The sequence below is a fragment of the Trichomycterus rosablanca genome, chromosome 19 (assembly GCF_030014385.1).
Source record: "Trichomycterus rosablanca isolate fTriRos1 chromosome 19, fTriRos1.hap1, whole genome shotgun sequence".
NCBI classification, from domain to species: domain Eukaryota; kingdom Metazoa; phylum Chordata; class Actinopteri; order Siluriformes; family Trichomycteridae; genus Trichomycterus; species Trichomycterus rosablanca.
Window position 1 is genome coordinate 10,442,210 of NC_086006.1, and position 22,512 is coordinate 10,464,721.

General features: G+C 39.0%; 1 protein-coding gene across 1 annotated transcript in view; it reads left to right on the forward strand.

Moving 5' to 3' along the window:
- Positions 1-505: 505 nt before the first annotated feature.
- Positions 506-22,512, forward strand: part of camk1gb (calcium/calmodulin-dependent protein kinase IGb) — a 34,788-nt gene continuing 12,781 nt past the window's right edge. Inside the window, exons 1-5 of the mRNA XM_063015250.1 lie at positions 506-540; positions 8,802-8,913; positions 19,303-19,428; positions 21,212-21,286; positions 21,382-21,520. Coding sequence (XP_062871320.1) covers positions 8,828-8,913; positions 19,303-19,428; positions 21,212-21,286; positions 21,382-21,520 — 426 coding nt within the window. The 5' untranslated portion in view covers positions 506-540; positions 8,802-8,827. The remainder of the gene's footprint in view (positions 541-8,801; positions 8,914-19,302; positions 19,429-21,211; positions 21,287-21,381; positions 21,521-22,512) is intronic.

Sequence of the window (22,512 nt, forward strand, 5' to 3'; positions counted from 1 at the left end):
CGTAAGAACACCTGAGAGAGTGACTGTCTCCCTCAGTCCCACCTCCCTTCCCTTCTGATTACCAGCCTGGGTAAATCTCTGTCCTCTGTTATTTCCGTTCATCCCAACAGAGGCAATCTGTCCAGATCTATCCCGAGCTGAGCCTATTGCTTTTAACAGGGGAGTCGGAGCGGATCATCTGGAACACATTCATCTGTAGGTGAGTTCCAGCAGCGCATTAACGCTCATTCATTCTTTAACTGCTCATTCAGAACCAGCAGGACGAGGCTATAACGCACGGATCATCTTCCTTTCCATCATCTCTTCATCATCTCGTGTGATATTATATTATAAGCACTGTGTGAGGGTCTAACTTCTGGGTTTTAAATGTTCTGTACTGTACCGTCGGTCATACGTTCGGATTTTACGCACTTGCGTGTTCCATGTCCTTCTCATTGAGACCAAGTGCGCACCGCTTTACCCGCATTGTCCTCCGTCCTTGCTGTCTCTGTCCTACCCTGCATACTTGTACTAACACCTGGAATTGTATAAAACACGAAGGTAAGGTCAGTAATGTTCATTATAAAGTGCAACATTGATAATAATAGCCTATTATTTAATCATTTGCATGTAAGTTGTTTATTTCAAACGTAAATGCATGCACCAAACATTATTTAATGTTGCATGTACATAAGTAATACCACATGTAACATTTTATGTCTTAGTTAAAATGTTTATACTTAAAAATCAACAACAAACTTTTGCATAAGATTTGCATAAGAGATTCAATGCAAATTTTCACTGTCAATGATCCTTTAAAATCTCCTCTTTTTGGCCTATGTACTATGTATATGTATATAGTCCATCTCTTTTTCTGCATGCTTTGTTAGCCTCCTTTCACCCTGTTCTTCAATGGTAAGGACCCCCACGGGACCACCACAGAGTAGGTATTATTTGGGTGGTGGGTCATTCTCAGCACTGCATTGACACTGACATGGTGTCCCCCGTGGGCGCCCTGGGCAGCATCCTGTGACCACTGATGAAGGTCTAGAAGATGACCAACTCTGACTTTACATCTACAAGGTGGACCAACTAGGTAGGAGTGGACAGTGAGTGGACACGGTATTTAAAAACTCCATCAGCGCTGTGTCTGATCCACTCATACCAGCACAACACACACTAACACAACACCACCATGTCAGTGTCACTGCAGTGCTGAGAATGATCCACCCCCTAAATAATACCTGCTCTGTGGTGGTCCTGACCATTAAAGAACAGGGTGAAAGCAGGCTAAAAAGTTATGTAGAGAAATAGATGGAGTACAGTCAGTAATTGTAGAACTACAAAGTGCTTCTACATGGTAAGTGGAGCTGATAAAATGGACAGTGTGTGTAGAAACCAGGAGGTGGTTTTAATGTTAATGTCGGTGTATAACTCTATACAAATAATATTACAAATATATGAATGTAATAATGAAATTATCCATTTCCGGTGTTGCAAACATGCATAATAATTATAATGCAAAGTGCAGAATTGCAATTCATTATTGTGTGCTTCATAACTATATCCCATTAATAGCAATTCTGGGGTGGTGCAGTGGTGCAGCAGATAGTATGGGTGCTATGAAATGCCAGGATTTATGGGACCTTGGTTCAAACCTTGTTTGTGGTATTCTTTTACTGATATCTATATAGGTTTACTTCGAGTTCTCAAAACAACAATAATAATAATACCATTAAAGTTTATAATTTGGCATAAAAAGCAATATATTCTGCTTTTATTTTGTAGAGACTGGTGTAGAAGATGGTTTGGTGTAAACTGCACTGATTAATTTGGCTGATATTTTAAATTTATAATAGTACCAGGGGTTCTAAACTGTCAGTCAACACACAGCTCCTACAGGCCTATTATTTCTGTATACTAATGTGTGCATGTTGCTTGCAAGTCTGTCGTGACCCAGCTGACAAAAATGTTATCACCATTGGTCTAGAGCAGTGGTTCTCAAACTGTGGTACGCGTACCACTGGTGGTACGTGAAGCAGCACGAGGTGGTACGCCAGATAATCTCGGAAAAGTAATTACATGCACCGAAAAAATAAATAATTTAATAATTAAAAAAATGACACAAAATGTGGAAATTACTAATAAAATCTGTTTCAAAGTTCTTATAATTCTGTTTTAATAAAATCAGTTTAATTAAAACGAATGTGTTTTTAAAAATATTCGGGGCTATGCAGGCACCGTACTTCATTACGTCTATACTTCACGTTCGCGGTTTCCATCTCGAAATTTCAGAAAAGTTATCAGTAAAGTTATCAGTAGGTCTCTCGCTTTTATCAGAGCAGATCTGCGTTTGAATCTCACTGATCTCGTTCCTGACATCACAAGGCTGCTCTGCTAAACACACGTACTCACTGAAATGGTCAGTGGTAACTGCAGATATACTAGTGATGAGTCGTTCGCGAACGATCCGATTCTATTGAATGGATCTTTGAAATGAACGAAAGGAACCAAGTCTTTTATTTCTGCGCAGTTCTAGACTGTAATCCACCCATTCAGCTTCGCATCAGTAGAGGGAATTATTCGTAAATTGTAATAAGAGCTGTTTATTGTCGATATTCAAATCCGAAACACTTTCAGTATCACGGAGAGCGAGACACACACACCGAGAGAGAGAGAGAGAGAGAGAGAGAGAGAGAGAGAGAGAGAGAGAGAGAGCTAGCAGTATAATGGCAAATAATTGAGAAATAAACTATAAACTTGTTTAATTGTGTTAAATCTGATTATTTCATGGCGCTTATGTTTTAAAGCAGAAACAAACACAGTCACATCTCTGCACAAGAGAGGATTGTTCTGAAACTTAATGCGATGCAATCACAGTGTGTCTCTTCTCTGTAGTTTTTTTCCTTTTGAAGTAACTTTTTTTTCTCGTTTAAGTGTTGTTTGAATTAGGAATACATTTAAGACAAGGTAGCAAAATTTGATATTAATATCGGGGGTGTCTTATAGTTTACCCAGTAGCGCCTCCCGAAGAACGAAGAGCCATTTCTTTGAACGGCTCTTTAAAAGGAACCGAGCCAAAAGATCCGGCTCCCTTCAAGAAGCCATAATTCCCACCACTAATATATACACACACACCTAATTAATGTGTGCCATATGTGGTTCTGTGATGAGAAACATAGGTGGTACTTGGAAGTTTTGGTTTGATAATGGGTGGTACTTGGTCTAAAAAGTTTGAGAACCACTGGTCTAGAGAGTAACCAATATTAATCAAAAGTTATCATTGATAAAATGGCTATAATTAAAAAAAAAAAAGAAAGGAAAAAGGAATCAAATGTAAATGCTGAATCTTTTAAGTGTCTTGCATAATGTGAATTATGGTGGTGTGTAATGCCTGGCATATTATATAAAATGCTTAGTGAAAGGGTGCCTACATTATTTGTGATCACAAGCAAATTGTAGTTTCATTACCTGTTATACATTTATATTAAGCCTATTACACCATGATTATAATGTTAATGTTGCTCTAAAGTATAGGATGTGTATAGACTGGCATGGTAATATAAGGGGTAGTTTTCAACTTAGTAGTTCAAAGCAAATAATTTATTTTATATAATTGGTTGTATACACTTGTTACATTTACATTTTAGCATGTCTGCATTTAACAGACACTTTTATCCAAAGTGAATTACAGTACTGTGACAGTATACTGTCTAAACAATTGAGGGTTAACGGCCTAGAAAGGGTGTCCACATAATTTTGACCATACTGTACTGGTGCTGGTCATAAAATTAGAATATCATGAAAAAGTTTATTTATTTCAGTAATTCCATTCAAAAAGTGAAACTTGTATATTATATTCATTCATTACACACAGACTGATATATTTCAAATGTTTCTTTCTTGTAATGTTGATGATTATAACTGACAACTAATGAAAACCCCAAATTCAGTATCTCAGAAAATTAGAATATTGTGACAAGGTACAATATTGAAGACACCTGGTGCCACACTCTAATCAGCTAATTAACTCAAAACACCTGCAAAGGCCTTTAAATGGTCTCTCAGTCTAGTTCTGTAGGCTACACAATCATGGGGAAGACTGCTGACTTGACAGTTGTCCAAAAGACGATCATTGACACCTTGCACAAGGTGGGCAAGACACAAAAGGTCATTGCTAAAGAGGCTGGCTGTTCACAGAGCTCTGTGTCCAAGCACATTAATAGAGAGGCGAAGGGAAGGAAAAGATGTGGTAGAAAAAAGTGTACAAGCAATAGGGATAACCGCACCCTGGAGAGGATTGTGAAACAAAACCCATTAAAAAATGTGGGGGAGATTCACAATGAGTGGACTGCAGCTGGAGTCAGTGCTTCAAGAACCACCACGCACAGACGTATGCAAGACATGGGTTTCAGCTGTCGCATTCCTTGTGTCAAGCCACTCTTGAACAAGAGACAGCGTCAGAAGCGTCTCGCCTGGGCTAAAGACAAAAAGGACTGCTGAGTGGTCCAAAGTTATGTTTTCCGATGAAGATGGTTTGGAGTGCCATGTCATCTGCTGGTGTTGGTCCACTGTGTTTTCTGAGGTCCAAGGTCAACGCAGCCGTCTACCAGGACGTTTTAGAGCACTTCATGCTTCCTGCTGCTGACCAACTTTATGGAGATGCAGATTTCATTTTCCAACAGGACTTGGCACCTGCACACAGTGCCAAAGCTACCAGTACCTGGTTTAAGGACCATGGTATCCCTGTTTTTAATTGGCCAGCAAACTCGCCTGACCTTAACCCCATAGAAAATCTATGGGGTATTGTGAAGAGGAAGATGCGATACGCCAGACCCAACAATTCAGAAGAGCTGAAGGCCACTATCAGAGCAACCTGGGCTCTCATAACACCTGAGCAGTGCCACAGACTGATGGACTCCATGCCACGCCGCATTGCTGCAGTAATCCAGGCAAAAGGAGCCCCAACTAAGTATTGAGTGCTGTACATGCTCATACTTTTCATGTTCATACTTTTCAGTTGGCCAACATTTCTAAAAATCCTTTTTTTGTATTGGTCTTAAGTAATATTCTAATTTTCTGAGATTCTGAATTTGGGGTTTTCATTAGTTGTCAGTTATAATCATCAACATTAAAAGAAAGAAACATTTGAAATATATCAGTCTGTGTGTAATGAATGAATATAATATACAAGTTTCACTTTTTGAATGGAATTACTGAAATAAATCAACTTTTTCATGATATTCTAATTTTATGACCAGCACCAGTATATTGTATATGCTTTCAAAACGACAACCTTAAACACATAGTTGGACGACATTAGCGTGGAGAAACTTCATTGGCCTGCACAAAGCCCTGACGTCAACCTGACTGAATACCTTTACAATGAATTAGAGCACACTGAGCCAGGCCTTGTCTTCCAACATTAATGCCTGACCTTACAAATTATTTAATGACTAAATGGGGGCAGATTCCCACAGGCATGCCCAGCCATCTCAGATAGTGAATGCTGTTATATTTGCAAAGATGATGCCAACTTTATATTAATGCCAATGGTTTTGGAATGGGGTGTTCAGCAAGTTCATGGGGTCAGGTGTCCACATACTTTGGTCATATAACATATTCAAGCTCAGTGTTTCTTATAACTAGCACAAAATGTAAGTTTCATTATTTATGTTTTTATTAGATACTCTGGAGAACAGATGTTTGACAGATGTTAAAAAAATGTCAGATTGATTGCATATTGAGTGCATGAAGTAGGGAAAGTGGTAGCCTAGTGGGTAGGGCTTTGGGCTATCAACTGCAAGGCTGAGAGTTCAATCCCAGCTCTGCCATACAACCAGTTGGACCATTGAGCAAGGCCTTTACCCTCTCAGCTCCAGGGGCGCCGTACAGTGGCCGACTTTGCGCTCTGACCCCAGCTTCCAAACAAGCTGGGATATGCAAAGAAAGAATTTTGTTGCACTGTACACCTGTATATGTATACACTGATCAGCCATAACATTAAAACCACCTCCTTGTTTCTACACACACTGTCCATGTTATCAGCTCCACTTACCATATAGAAGCACTTCATAGTTCTACAATTACTGACTGTAGTCCATCTGTTTCTCTGCATGCTTTGTTAGCCCCATTTCATGCTGTTCTTCAATGGTCAGGACTCTTCCAGGACCACTACAGAGTAGGTATTATTTGGGTGGTGGATCATTCTCAGCACTGCAGTGACACTGACATGGTGGTGGTGTGTTAGTGTGTGTTGTGCTGGTATGAGTGGATCAGACAGCAATGCTGCTGGAGTTTTTAACCACCTCACTGTCACTGCTGAACTCAGAATAGTCCACCACCAAAAATATATCCAGCCAACAGTGCCTCATGGGCAGCGTCCTGTGACCACTGATGAAGGTCTAGAAGATTACCAAATGAAACAGCAGCAATAGATGAGCGATCGTCTCTGACTTTACATCTACAAGGTGGACCAACTAGGTAGGAGTGTCTAATAGAGTGGACAGTGAGTGGACACTGTATTTAAAAACACCAGCAGCGCTGCTGTGTCTGATCCACTCATGTCAGCACAACACACACTAACACACCACCACCATGTCATTGTCACCGCAGTGCTGAGAATGATCCACCACCTAAATAATATCTGCTCTGTGGTGGTCCTGTGGGGGTCCTGACCATTGAAGAACAGGGTGAAAGCAGGTTAAAAAGTATGTAGAAAAACAGATGGACGACACTCAGTAATTGTAGAACTACAAAGTGCTTGTATATGGTAAGTGGAGCTGATAAAATGGACAGTGAGTGTAGAAACAAGAAGGTGGTTTAATGTTATAGCCTCTGTAAAATGCTGTAAATGTAAAGCACGAGATAATTACCATAGTATGTCTTACAAGGCTTAGCTTTGTTCAATACAGTCTGTGGCTATGTCCACAATGCCTAATTGGATGTTCTTTTCATCTTCAGTTTACCCAGATCTAGTCTATTCTACTAATACCATGTTGTTCTACCCTAGCTACACATCGTCAATATTGTGTACTGCAGAATATGTACAGCATGCCAGTACAATTTTTTTGCAGCTCATGTTATTTATTTATCAAAGCATTCTAAACCCTACTTTTTGACCTATGAGGGTTAATTCCTTTGGGGTTAAGTGAGCCTGTTATATAAGAGAAACAAGGCCAAGTCTTACAGACAACCACCTCTATGTGACTTTTAATCCTTTCTAATCTGTTTAAGTGATGATGGGCTAACCCATTTCCATTCCTGTGGATTTTATTTTCCAGTCACTTTATTCCTTAAATTTTGTTCTAACAGTTGAAATAAAGGAAAAAGATGTTGTATAAAGTGTTCTTTTTTGAGTTGCATTCAGACTTTAGCTTTAGCTCAGATCTCTTCACAGTATAACTAAATGATGATTACATGCTTACACATTTTATATAGACATAAGAATGAGTCAGCTCTATTCAAACCTGTAGAATAAATAGACTCTGATTTCATTATATTTAATATTAAAACTTATTGGTACATATTGGAATGGTACATATCTAGACTTAAGAATAAGTCCTCAGAATTTTTTGTCACTGTCTATCTGAAAAACATGGCAGCAGACACAGATGGCTAGACACGGACTCAGAGAGTGTTGAGGGGATGACAGTGCAAGACACTAATGAGCAGGACCTTAACCGTTATGACCTTATTATTCTTTCCATTAAGAAAATATTGTATCTGTGATATTATAAATTATAGTTAGAATTAGAAATTATATGGCTAAAAGTAAAGATACCAACTTTATTAAGTTGATAAGCCACACATTGAAATTAAACAATTTCCCTTGGGATTAATAAAGGTCTGTCTGTCTGTCTGTCTGTCTCTCTGTCTCTCTCTCTTTCTTTCTTTCTTTTTATTTACTCATCCATCCATCCATCCATCCATCTAGGCTAATACAAAATCTGACCTCAACCTCACTGGACACCTTTGAGATGAACTGGAATGCTCCTTGCCACTGCCAACCCATATTTGTACCTGTACCTGCTAGAACTGAAAACAAACCCAATATACAGAATGCTTAACCAAGCTAGAACAATACTGTAGCAAAAAAGGCAGATGGGAAAATGAAAAAGGTGGCCAAAATAACAGAAACAAAGTAACAAATGAAAGGCACACAATATCTGCTGGCGGAAAACTGTACCAGATTGAGCCCGGCATCAGGGTTTCAGAAAATAACAGGCGCCAACAGAGAAGCCAGCAGCACTGCAAGGAAGGAGCTGTGAATAAAAACACATTCCTCCATCTGGAGTGAATTAATGCTCAGTAACGTTCAGGTGACTGCTAGTAAAAAAAAGGCACGTCAGTCATCTTTAGATTCTGTAAATTGTGCCCCCCTGCCAATCTACTATTACAGTACTATTTTTATTTGGTTCTTACTTTTTTAATATAATGTTGTGTTATGTATGCTTATTCGATGTACAGCACTTTGGTCAACGTAAGTTGTTTTAAGAGTGCTTTATAAATAAAATTTACTTACTTACTTACTTACTTACAGTAGAGGCTGTTATAGCCACAGAGGTAAGGTGGAGGTCATAGCTATATCAATGCATATGGTTTTTAAATAGGATTTCCAATAAGCTCATGGTCAGATTTACTATTTGTATAGTGTAGATCAGATCCAGTACTTATCCAGCATTTTAGGCATGGATATTTATACCAGTACAGTATCATTAATCTTGAAGTGTTTGATATATGAATTGTGCTTAACTGTTCAAATAAAATGAATGAGCCAACGCTTTATATTGATCTCTTCATTCTCATTTCCTCTGTTATAGAAATTCCTGTGGAAGCTTTTGCTAAAATGGGTCGCAAAGAGGCTGACTACGAATGGAAGAAGAGCACGAATAACATTCAAGAAGTGTTCGACATTTTAGAGGTTTTGGGATCGTAAGTACATATTTCTAATTTTTGAAAATGCATTTTCATTCCTTTTTCTCCTGACTTTAGCATATCCAATTCCCATCCGAAGCATTATGTTCTCTACTGATGTTTATCTCCACCCTGGTTGAGGAGAGCCGTGACTAACACACGCCCCCCCCTGGTCTGGTTAAAAAGGGTGGGCAAAATAATGAAAATGCCTGATTAAAAAGAGCCCAACTTTTAAGTAACAATCACAATTACTAACAATCATGCTGATTGCCTATTAACAGGACGTCTTAACTTTTAAAGAACCTCCATTTGACAATTCTTACATTGTTGATGCATCAGTTACAAATCCTGGAAAACAGTATTTAATATTTTAAAGGATACAGCTTTAATTCATGCCAGCATATGCCAAACAGGCTAAAGCTTCAGAAAAATGGAACAGGTGTCAGAAGTTGGAGCATACTAACAGTGATACACAAAACTAGGTTTCCTAAAAGTACAGTTATTAATTACAGTTCATTGAACCCCTCTGTGAGCCTGTCTGAACTATGTATATGTATTCAAATAGCTTGAATTCGTAACAGTGATGCCATTTATAAACCTTCTATATTAAAAGCCAATCTGCAAAGATCAGGGTTAATGAGGGTTGCCTTGTGGAAACCCTGGGCACAAGGCAGAAATACTCTAGAAAGGGCGCCAATCCATTGAAAGGCGGAAAGACTGGATGTTAGTACAAAAGAACATAAAGATCGACCCTCAGAAAAAGTATCTATGTAGTTTGAAGAACATGAACAGTGGTTTAAATATTACTGGATGTTTATAGGACACCCTGCAGAGCACCATGCAAAATTACACATTTTCTTCATCTTTAAAATAACTGGATTATTTATTAATTATTATTAGATTCATTTAGTTATGCTCCAACATTCCAAAACTCTGAACATTCATCAGAACTAGAATGGCAGCTTTTAGAAAAGTGACTGGTTATATTTTTTATTAGCTACTTAAAATTAATATATTTCTATTAATATGTTTCTTTCCAACACCTGTATGTTTATTGCCATCGTTTAAACTACTTATAGAATCACAGAGCAATTATAAAAACAGTAATAGCCAAGACAAACAATATTCCTGTCATATGCACCAAGTGTAGACTTAATTTAAGGTGGCACACCACATAGTTACAAATAACAAGTGGTGATAGCTAAAATTCCATTCGAATAAATAGTGACAAACAGTAATGGGATTTGAATAAGACTTTCTTTGGTGTGCTTGAGCATGCCCGGCTGGGCAGTTCCTTATCCATAAGCTTGCAGAAGCTTTGTGTTGAGCTCACATGGACACTGAGAGATTAGTCTTTCATTCACTGAGCTCAGCACACTACAATGAAACGACCTCCAAACACTGCAGCAAAGCATGTGCAGAACTCAGCTGTTAAAATATACCTGGCCTAGCAATATAAGTATCAGTTATTACAGGGAAAATGTATACATATATTCCACAACTTCACCTTTGTAGAGGAGTTTGGCTTCCTCAACCAATTTTAAGTCTCCAACACAGCTGTTTCTGCTTCAGTTAATGACTGTGTTTCAACCTACATACAAAAATGATCATTATCACCTGTTTGGTATAATTGCTTAAACATACACCTGACTACAATCCTAGAAAATCCCTTACTGTGCAAGTGTACCCAAAGGAAGTTTGCCAATTTATAAAACCACCCCCTTGTTTCTACACTCACTGTCCATTTTATCAGCTCCACTCACCATATAGAAGCACTTTGTAGTTCCACAACTACTGACTGTAGTCCATCTGTTTCTCTGCACGCTTTGTTAGCCCCTCTTTCACCCTGTTCTTCAATGATCAGGACCACTACAGAACAGGTATTATTTAGGTGGTGGATCATTCTTAGCACTGCAGTGAGAATGACATGGTGGTGGTGTGTTAGTGTGTGTTACAAAATATGCAGAGAACATACTCTGAATTTTATTTCCACTGCATATCTAGTTAAAGCCAAACCTCGCATTGGCTAAGTGGGTCACAGACTCTTATAGTAAGCAATCAGGGCTAATGATGTCCTCAGGTTTCACGAGTCGCAGCAGTAATTAGGTTGACTTCACAGACCTTTTCACCCGACAGACTTCACCCCAACACCTAATTAGACAAAGGATTCAAGGTGTTTGTTAATTCAAGAGAATTCATTGAAAAATTCAAATGTAATTACTGTATGTTAATAAAAGGACATACCAATAATACAAATGGTACTACATGATACAATAAAATGATTTACATCCTATTATGCTCGGTAGTATGTATAAAAAAGATTAGCAGACCTAAGTGAAGTGATGTTCAGTTGAGTCAGAGTTCAGTCTTTTTAAATGGGCATGTGTGTACATGCCAAAAAATGATACAGGCCTAACACCTTGATCTTTACAGTCAGGGGGTCCTGTAGCTTATGTTAAAAGGAATGGTCACTGCGAATAAATACAAAGTAAATCATTACCCCACAGGACCACAACAGAGCAGGTATTAGTCTGCAGTTTGTTTCCCTGGGCAATTTCAGGTCGGATACCGTACCTCTCTTTCATGGTGTCCCGCAGGGTTCTGTACTCGGCCCTCTTCTTTTCATAATTTATATGTTTCCTCTTGGTGATATCATCCGACAACATGGTCTTCAGTTTCATTGTTATGCGGATGATACTCAAATTTACATATGCACTAAACCCTCTGATACATTACCTCCTGATGCACTGATCAGCTGTTTAACTGATATAAGAAAATGGATGGCTAAGAACTTCCTGAAATTGAATAACAACAAATCTGAAGCCATTCTTATTGCATCACCTTCTACATTTAAGAAGATTGGTCAACCAACAATATCTATCCCAGGGTTCATTACGTCCTCTGTGGCCCAGGTCCGCAATCTTGGTGTTATACTGGACTCCACACTTACCTTGGAGGCTCATATAAACAACGTAACTAAAATAGCCTTTTTCCACCTAAAAAATATTGCCAGACTACGTCCTTCTCTTCCTAACTCTGTAGCTGAAACCCTCATACATGCTTTCATCACATCCAGGTTGGACTACTGTAACTCTGTATTAATCGGGCTTCCTTCCCGTAGTCTGAAGAAGCTTCAGTATGTTCAGAATTCTGCAGCAAGAGTTCTCACACATACAAGCTCTTGGCAACACATCACTCCTATACTAAAAGATCTGCACTGGCTTCCAGTCCAATATCGCATAAACTACAAAATACTCCTCTTAGTATTCAAGTCCCTGCATGGTCTGGCTCCTGACTATCTCTCTGTTCTGCTGACCAGATACTGTCCTTCACGCTCGCTCCGGTCTGCTGATGCCAGCTTGCTCTCTGTACCTCCTGTCAAGCTGCGCATGTACGGTGAAAGAGCGTTTAGTGTTGTTGGCCCAAAGTTATGGAACACTATCCCCCTTTATCTCCGCTCATGTTCCTCCTTGACAATTTTTAAGAAGCAATTAAAAACTTATCTCTTTAGAACTGCTTTCCATAATTCTTAGTTTTATTGAATACTTGTTTTTAATTTGTTTTATTCTCAGTTATATATATATATTTGCAGTAGTACTATTTACTTTCTTATGTTTTATTACTCGTTTTATACCTTTTCTGTTGTTCTCTTTTAATTTCTTTGATGTGTAAAGTGTCCTTGTGTATCCTGAAAGGCGCTTATAAATAAAATTCTATTATTATTATTATTATTATTATTTGGGTGGTGGGTCATTCTCAGCACTGCAATGACACTGACATGGTGGTGGTGTGTCAGTGTGTGTTGTGCTGGTATGAGTGGATCAGACACAGCAGCACTGCTGGAGTTTTTAAACACCTCACTGTCCCTGCTGGACTGAGAATAGTCCACCAACCAAAAATATAAACAGCCAACAGCGCCCCGTGGGCAGCGTCCTGTGACCACTGATGAAGGTCTAGAAGATGACCAACTCAAACAGCAGCAATAGATGAGCGATCGTCTCTGACTTTACATCTACAAGGTGGACCAACTAGGTAGGAGTGTGTAATAGAGTGGACAGTGAGTGGACACGGTATTTAAAAACTCCAGCAGCGCTGCTGTGCCTGATGCCAGAGCGATCGTCTCTGACTTTACATCTACAAGGTGGACCAACTAGGTAGGAGTGTGTAATAGAGTGGACAGTGAGTGGACACGGTATTTAAAAACTCCAGCAGCGCTGCTGTGCCTGATCCACTCATACCAGCACAACACACACTAACACACCACCACCATGTCAGTGTCACTGCAGTGCTCAGATTCATCTACCTAAATAATACCAGCTCTGTGGTGGTCCTGACCATGTATACAACAGATGGAGTACAGTCAGTAATTGTAGAACTACAAAGTGCTTCTATATGGTAAGTGGAGCTGATAAAATGGACAGTGAGTGTAGAAACAACCATTTTAATCTTACAGGGAATATGAAGGGTCAGTGAGAGAAGGGGTAAATCATACACTATGGTCTTTGTCTCAGATGCTTGTATAAGTATTCCAGGTCACACTAATTTTGTTCTGGCGCTTGTTGTGGCCTGGCATCTTGCTTATAAAATCTGTAATAAGTATCTTGAGTACTGGAACACATTCTTACTAAAAGTGCCCATTTGTCATGCATTGATAATTATGCATTGGCAATGGAAGTAACACCTGTTGCATTTAACACCACAGAAGTGTCATCTCATCTCCATCTATTCTCTGAGACAAACTGTGAGATATGCCCGGCTGTGATAGACTGTGTTCTTTAACAGACGGGAAGCGGATTTACCTCTAGAAAATCTAACTGAATGGAGTGAATTTTGTGATAATTCATAATGCATTATGAATTATGACAGCCTTGTATAGATGTATTCTAGGAACATCCTTCTATAGCTGTATTCTAGGAACATCCGTCTATAGCTGTATTCTAGGAACATCCGTCTATAGCTGTATTCTATTAATTACTATGTTTACTGTTTTTAAATGCCCACAGCTCGTATATATTTCACTTGTCACACTTCACAAGATACACTCACATCTTTTCAATGATGCAAATAAGGGCAATGAGTTGGTAAACATACAGTACCAACACATAGCTCATCTGAGCTCAGCTCACCTCTGCTGGAGACCCCGATGGCATCCAAGGAGGGTATCTTTGCCTGCCCCATGCCCCATCCGACACGTGTGCAGTCCCTTAACCCCTTTTTATTCACCCATGTGTTACCCATGTGTTACACCGGGGAGTTCAGAATCCCAGCGCTGGTGCACTAGTGGAATATCTCGCTGTGCCACCTTGGTACCCTGAGCTGGGCAATGTATAGGCATTATTATCATTAACAGTGCATCACAGTGCCCCCTCCGACGCGTGCACAGTCCCACAACCCCCTTTTTATTCGCCCAGGCTTTGGTGGCGCACGGAGAGACACCCAACGAACTCTGTAATCCTACACTTTCTGCCCAGGCACCTCAGGCTGCTAACCAGGGTTCTTGCACAGTGTTTGAAGACCCCACCCATTTATTAGTCCGGTCTTTTCCAACCCAGCAGACTTAGTGGCCAATTTTGTCTGATTCAGGCTCTGTCAACTGTGCCAGCTGGAAAGCGCCCAGCTGACCAGTAGCAGAGCTGAGATTCAAACCGTGGAGTTTAGAATATGCAACTACGCCACCTGAGTGCCCTGAGCTCAGCTTTCAATAGAACGTACCTTGAAATAGCTTTGTGATAATGTAAAGCTATTATATTCATCAACCATTCACCTAATAGCAATTTGGGAGAGTCTTTAGTTATCAACTAGCAACTCTCATGTGTGCTAAATGGGCAAATGGACACCCCTTCTACTGGTAGACTTTAGATTCTCCAGATCTATAAATACATGGTTTGACTAGTTTAGTATGGATTAACCTTAGTGACCTGCACACATACTATTGGCCATAAGGTGTACTGTGGATCTTTGTTTTTAAAACAAGACTTATACAAACATATTGTGGTGAAGTGTTGATGTTTGGATGCTTTTTTCTTCAGTCTGATTGAAATGTCAATGTCACTGAAGCACTAAAGGTGAAACCTACTTGCGGACTTCAGCTAAGCTTAATAAAAGCTCTGAAATACAGCGCATGTGCATCAATTTCTCCAACAATGTTGTCTCTTCTCTCTGCTCTTTGGTCTTGCTATAGAAATTATGGCAGAGGGAGCAGAGGAAATGCTTTACCTGAGGGAGGTAACGCTTTCCTGTGAGAAAAACAACCTGAAACTAATCCCTCTATCCCTCAGCTGGAGATTAGTGATTGCTACACCGATCAGCCATAACATTAAAAACACTCACTGTCCACCCCAACACCTAATTTGACAAAGGATTCAGGGTGTTTGTTAATTCAAGAGAATTCATTGAAAAATTCAAATGTAATTACTGTATGTTAATAAAAGGACATACCAATAATACAAATGATACTACATGATACAATAAAATGATTTACATCCTATTATGCTCGGTAGTATGTATAAAAAAGATTAGCAGACCTAAGTGAAGTGATGTTCAGTTGAGTCAGAGTTCAGTCTTTTTAAATGGGCATGTGTGTACATGCCAAAAAATGATACAGGCCTAACACCTTGATCTTTACAGTCAGGGGGTCCTGTAGCTTATGTTAAAAGGAATGGTCACTGCGAATAAATACAAAATAAATCATTACACTGTCCATTTTATCAGCTCCACTTACCATATAGAAGCACTTTGTAGTTCTACAATTACTGACTGTAGTCCATATCTTTCTCTTCATGCTTTGTTAGCCCCCTTTCATGCTGTTCTTCAATGGTCAGGACCCCCACAGAGCAGGTATTATTTGGGTGGTGGGTCATTCTCAGCACTGCAGTGACAATGACATGGTGGTGGTGTGTTAGTGTGTGTTGTGCTGGTATGAGTGGATAAGACACAGCAGCGCTACTGGAGTTTTTAAACACCTCACTGTCACTGCTGGACTGAGAATAGTCCACCAACCAAAATTATTCAGCCAACACCAACCTGTGGGCAGCGTCCTGTGACCACTGATGAAGATCTAGAAGATGACCAACTCAAACAGCAGCAATAGATGAGCGATCGTCTCGCTCGACTTTATATCTACAAGGTGAACCATCTAGGTAGGAGTGTCTAATAGAGTGGACAGCGAGTGGACACGATATTTAAAAACTCCAGCAGCGCTGCTGTGCCTGATCCACTCATACCAGCACAACACACAATAACACACCACCACCATGTCAGTGTCACTGCAGTGCTGAGAATGATCCACCACCTAAATAATACCTGCTCTGTGGCGGTCCTGTGGGAGACCATAAATACCCCCATACCACTAGATGATTACAAAAATAACAAGCAATTACTGCTATTAAGCACTTTTTTCCATTCAGTGTTATTCAAAAAGTAAAAAGATGTATTTATTAGTTACATAATTACTGACTGTTAGATTGAAGTTTGTTCCATAGCTTTTATAGTCAAAAACTAAAACGCAGAGGCAGATTGGCAGTAGCAGAGAGCGTGCTAAAGCCTGGAGGCGGCAATTAAAAGCAATTCTGTGATACTTCACTTACTTCATAAATGTGTGTGTTTGCGGAGGTGGGCAAACGTGTGAGACGGGGCATTGTGAGTAGGAGGTCCTGCTACAAAGCCATCAATACCGTTTATATCCGTTTTATATCCGTCTTAATGTGCAACAGTATGGGGTCGTCGTTGTCACATTTTTCCTTTCAAAATTCTCTATTGGGGACAGGTCAGGACTGCAGGCAGGCCAGTCCACTACTCGTACCCTCTTCTTCCGCAGCCGTGCCTTTGTAATGTGTGCAGCACATGTTGCTCTAAGATCTCAATGTACTTTTCTGCATTAATGCTGCATCACAGAAGTGTAAATGACCTTTGCCAAGGGCACTGACACAGCCCCATACCATGACAGACCCCGGCTTTTGGACTTGTTGCTGATAACAGTCTGGATGGTCCTTTTTGTCTTTGATCCGGAGCACACGCCGTCCATTTCTTTCCAAAAAAGACCTGGAATACTGATTCATCTGACCACAATACACGTTTCCACTGTGTGGTGGTCCATCCTAGATGCCTCCGAGCCCAGAGAAGTCGAACCCGCTTCTGGACATGGTTAACAAAAGGCTTCTTTTTTGCACAGTAATGTTTTAAGTGGCATTTGTGCATGTAACTCTGTATTGATTCCTTGAATGGTTTAATGATATTATGCACTGTAGAGGGAGAAATATGCAAATCCCTTCCAATCTTTCTTTGAGGTACATTGTTTTTAAACATTTCAATCATTTTCTCACACATTTGTTGATAAACTGGAGATCCTCTGATCATCTTTGCTCATCAAAGACTCAGCCTTTCCTGGATGCTGCTTTTGTACCAAATCATGATTACAATCACCTGTTGACATCACCTGTTTGGAATTACATCATTATTTAGTTTTTTCACCTCATTACTAGCCCTAAATTGCCCCCGTCCCAACTTTTTGTGGAATGTGTTGCAGGCCTGAAATGCAGGAATGGATGTTTATTAATAAATGAAATTAATTTGAGCAGATAAAACATGAAATATCTCAGCTTCATCCTGTCTGCAATCAAATAAAAAATCTAAGTAAATGTAAGGAACACTGCATTTTTATTTTATTAGCATTTTCCATACTGTCCCAACTTTTTTTGATTTGGGGTTGTAGAATACTTATATATTTTTTCATCTTCATTTTTCATCAATTCATTTTTGTTCCTTAAATAGCCTAATTAGCTTTTCACATGGACACAGTAAGAGATCTTTGTGTGCCAGTGGATGATGAATCATGTAGGCCCTAATTACAGCCCACCTTCATAGACTATTAATATTTATGTGCTGATGCACAGGATTCCATTTAGGCCCAGAAGATAAAGACACACATGAATCCACATGCCACGGCTTTCTTTATCCTTTATATATTTATATTTATATATTTTTTTAATAATTTGGACATGTTCACTGTGGGGTGTATTCACTTGTGTTGCCAGCTATTTAGACATTAATGGCTGTGTGTTGAGTTATTTTGACAGTAAATCTATACTGCTATACAAGTTGTACACTGACTACTCTAAGTTATATCCAAGTTTCATGTCTATAGTGTTGTCCCATGAAAAGATATAATAAAATATTTGCAGAAATGTGAGGGGTGTACTCACTTTTGTGAGATACTGTATATACAACTATTGAGCACCCAATTAGGTATATCTATCCGGTACACAGATCAATTTTTTATAGGCTAAACTCTACAGATGAACTTTATGGGTATACACTTACTAACTATATGTTGTTTTATACATTTTGTCACCTCCTATACCCCATTTGTCAATTAAAAGGGACCTCATAGGGCTTACACTGACCAAATGATATTGAGGTGAGGACACTAACACAGTAATCAGGTGCAGTGGGTTTACTGGGATTTTAAAACACCGTAATGTTAATGACAAGAGGAGACTGGTGCTCCAATCGAAAATATAAAAAAGTGCTAACAGGATATGCATTTGTAGGGGATTGTCCATCAGGAACAGGTATTCCAGGTAACAGCCTTAAACCGGATGGAAAGCATAAAAAGCTGTTACTATCCCGGAAATGCCCATAACAAATTAGTTCAAATGTATTAGTCCTTCCTAATAAACACACCGATCAGCCATAACAATAAAACCACCTCCTTGTTTCTACACTCACTGTCCATTTTATCAGCTCCACTTACCATATAGAAGCACTTTGTAGTTCTACAATTACTGACTGTAGTCCATCTGTATCTCTGCATGCTTTGTTAGCCCCCGTTCATGTCAGTGTCACTGCAGTGCTGAGAATGATCCACCACCTAAATAATACCTGCTATGTAGTGGTCCTGTGGGGGTTCTGACCATTGAAGAACAGGGTGAAAGGGGGCTAGCAAAGCATGCAGAAAAACAGATGGACTACAGTCAGTAATTGTAGAACTACAAAGTGCTTCTATATGGTAAGTGGAGCTGTTAAAATGGACAGTGAGTGTAGAAACAAGGAGGTGGTTTTAATGTTATGGCTGATCAGTGTATGTATATAGTGTAAGTAAGAAGACTTAAGTAGACCAGTAGTGAAGATAATTGCATTGGATATTTGCTCCTGGCATAAACGGCTCAAGCTGTTTTGAAACATACTGCATGCTGAGATAGTTCAGAGTTTCAAAAAGGCTCCACGGGAACCACAGGATCTAAAAGGTTAAGCTCTTATTCGTATTAAACAGAGCTTTACTCTTAGCAGGAGGATCTGAAATATTAATTTCGGGAAAAAATGTAACATGAGAGATATGAATTTATATTAATCAGTGAATAACTGTGTAATATAAATAACTGCAATGTTGTATTTTTCTCTGTCTTTTAGGGGAGCATTCTCAGAGGTGTACATGGTAAAGGAGAGGAAAACTGGCAATCTTTTCGCCATGAAGTGTGTAAAGAAGAAGAGCAAAAGGGATGTCATTTTAGAAAACGAAATAGAAGTGTTGAGAAGGTACAACCTCCAGGTCTACCAGACAAATACATCTGCATAACAGTGTTTGGAATTTCAACAGACCTAAATTTCTTTATTAGTACAAGTCAATTGTGGTTCAATCTTTATAATAATTATAATAATAATAATAATAATAGAAACATGTTTTGTCAAAACTATTGACACATCTGTATTTTTTTTTTTTTACTAACACTGATGTCAGGCTAGAAAAAGTTTGTTAACTATTGTATTAAATAACTAGCAAAACATGGCTTAGCAACAATAGATAGATGGATAAATAGACATTTACTTTGACTTTTATTTGATTGCAGACAGGATGAACCTGAGAAAAAAAAAAACTAAATAATGATGTGATTCCAAACAGGTGATGTAAACAGGTGATTGTAATCATGGTTTGGTACAAAAGCAGCATCCAGGAAAGGCTGAGTCTTTGATAAGCAAAGATGGCCAGAGGATCTCCAACAAATGTGTGAGAAAATGATTGAAATGTTTTAAAACAATGTACCTCAAAGAAAGGTTGGAAGGGATTTGCACATTTTTCCCTCTACAGTGCATAATATCATTAAACCATTTAAGGATCTGGCAGGACTTTCAGTGTTTAAAGGCCAAGGAAGCAAGCTTAAGCTGAACACACGTGATCTTCGATCCCTCAGACGGCACTGCATCAAGAACCGACGCTCAACAATAACTGATATAACCACATGGGTGAGGGATTACTTTGGCAAACATTTGTCAAGCTCCACAATACAGAGTTACATGCACAAATGCCACTTAAAACTTTACTGTGCAAATAAGAAGCCTTATGTTAACCATGTAAAGAAGCGGTGTCGACTTCTCTGGGCTCATAGGCATCTAGGATGGACCATCACACAGTGGAAACGTGTATTGTGGTCAGATGAATTAGCATTCCAGGTTGCACTCACTTTTTTGAACAAATGGACACAGTGTACTCCAGACCAAAGAGGAAAGGACCATCCAGACTGTTATCGGTAACAAGTCTAAAAGCCAGGGTCTGTCATGGTATAGGGCAATGCAGAAATGCAGGAATGGGTGTTTATTAATACATGAAATGAAGTTGACCAGACAAAACTGCAATGTCTGCAATGAAATAAAAGTCAAAGTAAATGTAAGAAACTCTATTTTTCCATGCTGTCCCAATTTTTCCTGATTTGGGGTTGTATAATAGCAGCAATAATATTACAATAGGATACAATAGGAAACTACAGATGATAAAGTTTCCTATTGTTTTTTATAGTTGCTTATTAAATGTACACATTTATGAGAACACATTTTAGCTATGAGGTGTTCCTGTTAGTGTGGGCACATAAATAAATGTTTATTATGATCTTTGCAGGATGCCCACTCCTAGGGAAAGGAGCAAGAATCCTAAATTTTCTCTATTTGTAGTCAGTCAATTGATAAACATAAAACTTGGGTCTTCAGGAATGCTTTTTCTAGGCTTTTCTAGCTTCATCTAAGGTGCTCTGGAATTTATTTTGACCAATACATGATTTTCTTGAAGAGAAATTTTATTAGAATTTTAAAATTTTGTGCTAAACATTTACAGCATGGACTGTAAAAATGAATACATTTGTAAACATTACATAATAATGAGATTAGATGAGGTGAAATATGCCTATATTTTATTATATTTAGACCCCATTTTTGAGTAATTAATACAGAAATTTGGGTCATTCCAAACGGTTGACAAATTGATTCTTTTACCAGTATTTGCTCTAAAAATAATAGGGTACAGAATGACCATTTTTCTTTACTGTTTTAGAATTAAACATGATAATGTTGTGGGATTGGAAGATTTCTATGAAAGTCAGACCCAATACTACCTGGTCATGCAGCTGTAAGTACTACACATTTACCCTTACTTTACTTCACAAAGCTGTGTATTTATAATTACACGGACTTTTTTATTTTCTGTTGTTGGTGTTTTTCCAGTGTTTCGGGTGGTGAACTGTTCGACCGGATTCTGAACCGGGGAGTGTACTCGGAAATGGATGCTAGTTTAGTTATAAGGCAGGTACTTGAGGGGGTCAACTACTTGCATAAGAACGGCATAGTACATCGTGATCTCAAGGTATGGAAAACATGCTAAAAAAATACATTACTGTGAAACTGTATCTGGGAATTGATGGGTTTTCCTAAATTATTTAGCACAGTGGTCCACAACCACCAGGGGTCCGTGGATCATGTATTACCGGGCTGCACAGAAAGAGCAAATAATTAGAGATCGCTACGAGAGCAATTAAATTGCCAAAACGTTTCGGGTGTTATTGTCTCTTATCGCCACTAGGTGGGAGCAGCGTCTCGTTGCGTCACAGGATTCATGCTGAGTTTCCATTCTATAGTTATTCTATATTAAATCCTCCCACCCCTGCCCTTCCGTGAAATTATATCTTATTTGAAACCGGTCCGTGGTGCAAAAAAGGTTGGGGGCCGCTGATTTAGCAAACGGATCATTTAAAGATTGACTCTTTGGTAGACATCATACATAATGTTGCGTCTGGTGTAAAGCTTACACAGCATTCTGTAATTAGAACCTTAAACCAATAGTCAAACATGATGGTGGTAGTCTGATGGTATGGGGATGTTTCAGAGCCTTAGCGTTTGCCATAATTGATGAAATCCTGAGAAGAGGTTAATCCAGGTCACGGCCATGGCATGTCGGGTTCTACCAGGAAACATTAAGCACAAGGTGGAAATACCCTGGTAGGACCTCTGCCATTCCCCCTGCACCCCACTCTCTATCCCCAGACATAGCCGATCATGTCTGTGTAGATCTCAGTGGTGGTGCCTTACTAAAAAAACCTAAGAAATAATGTCCAGTCAGTAGTTTGTAATATGAAGCTCAAGTGTATTTGGGTTCAATAAGACAACAATTCAAGTAGCAAAACTCTGTTCAGCTCTGAATGGCTTAATAAAAGACCTGACTCGAACCACTTTGGCCAGTTAATGCTTGAAAGCCCTCAAACAGGGATGATTTGCTAGGAAAATTGGACCAAAAATGACAACAGAACCAGCTGATTTTTTTAATATTTTAGTATGTTCTTAAAATTGTGTCACATAAAC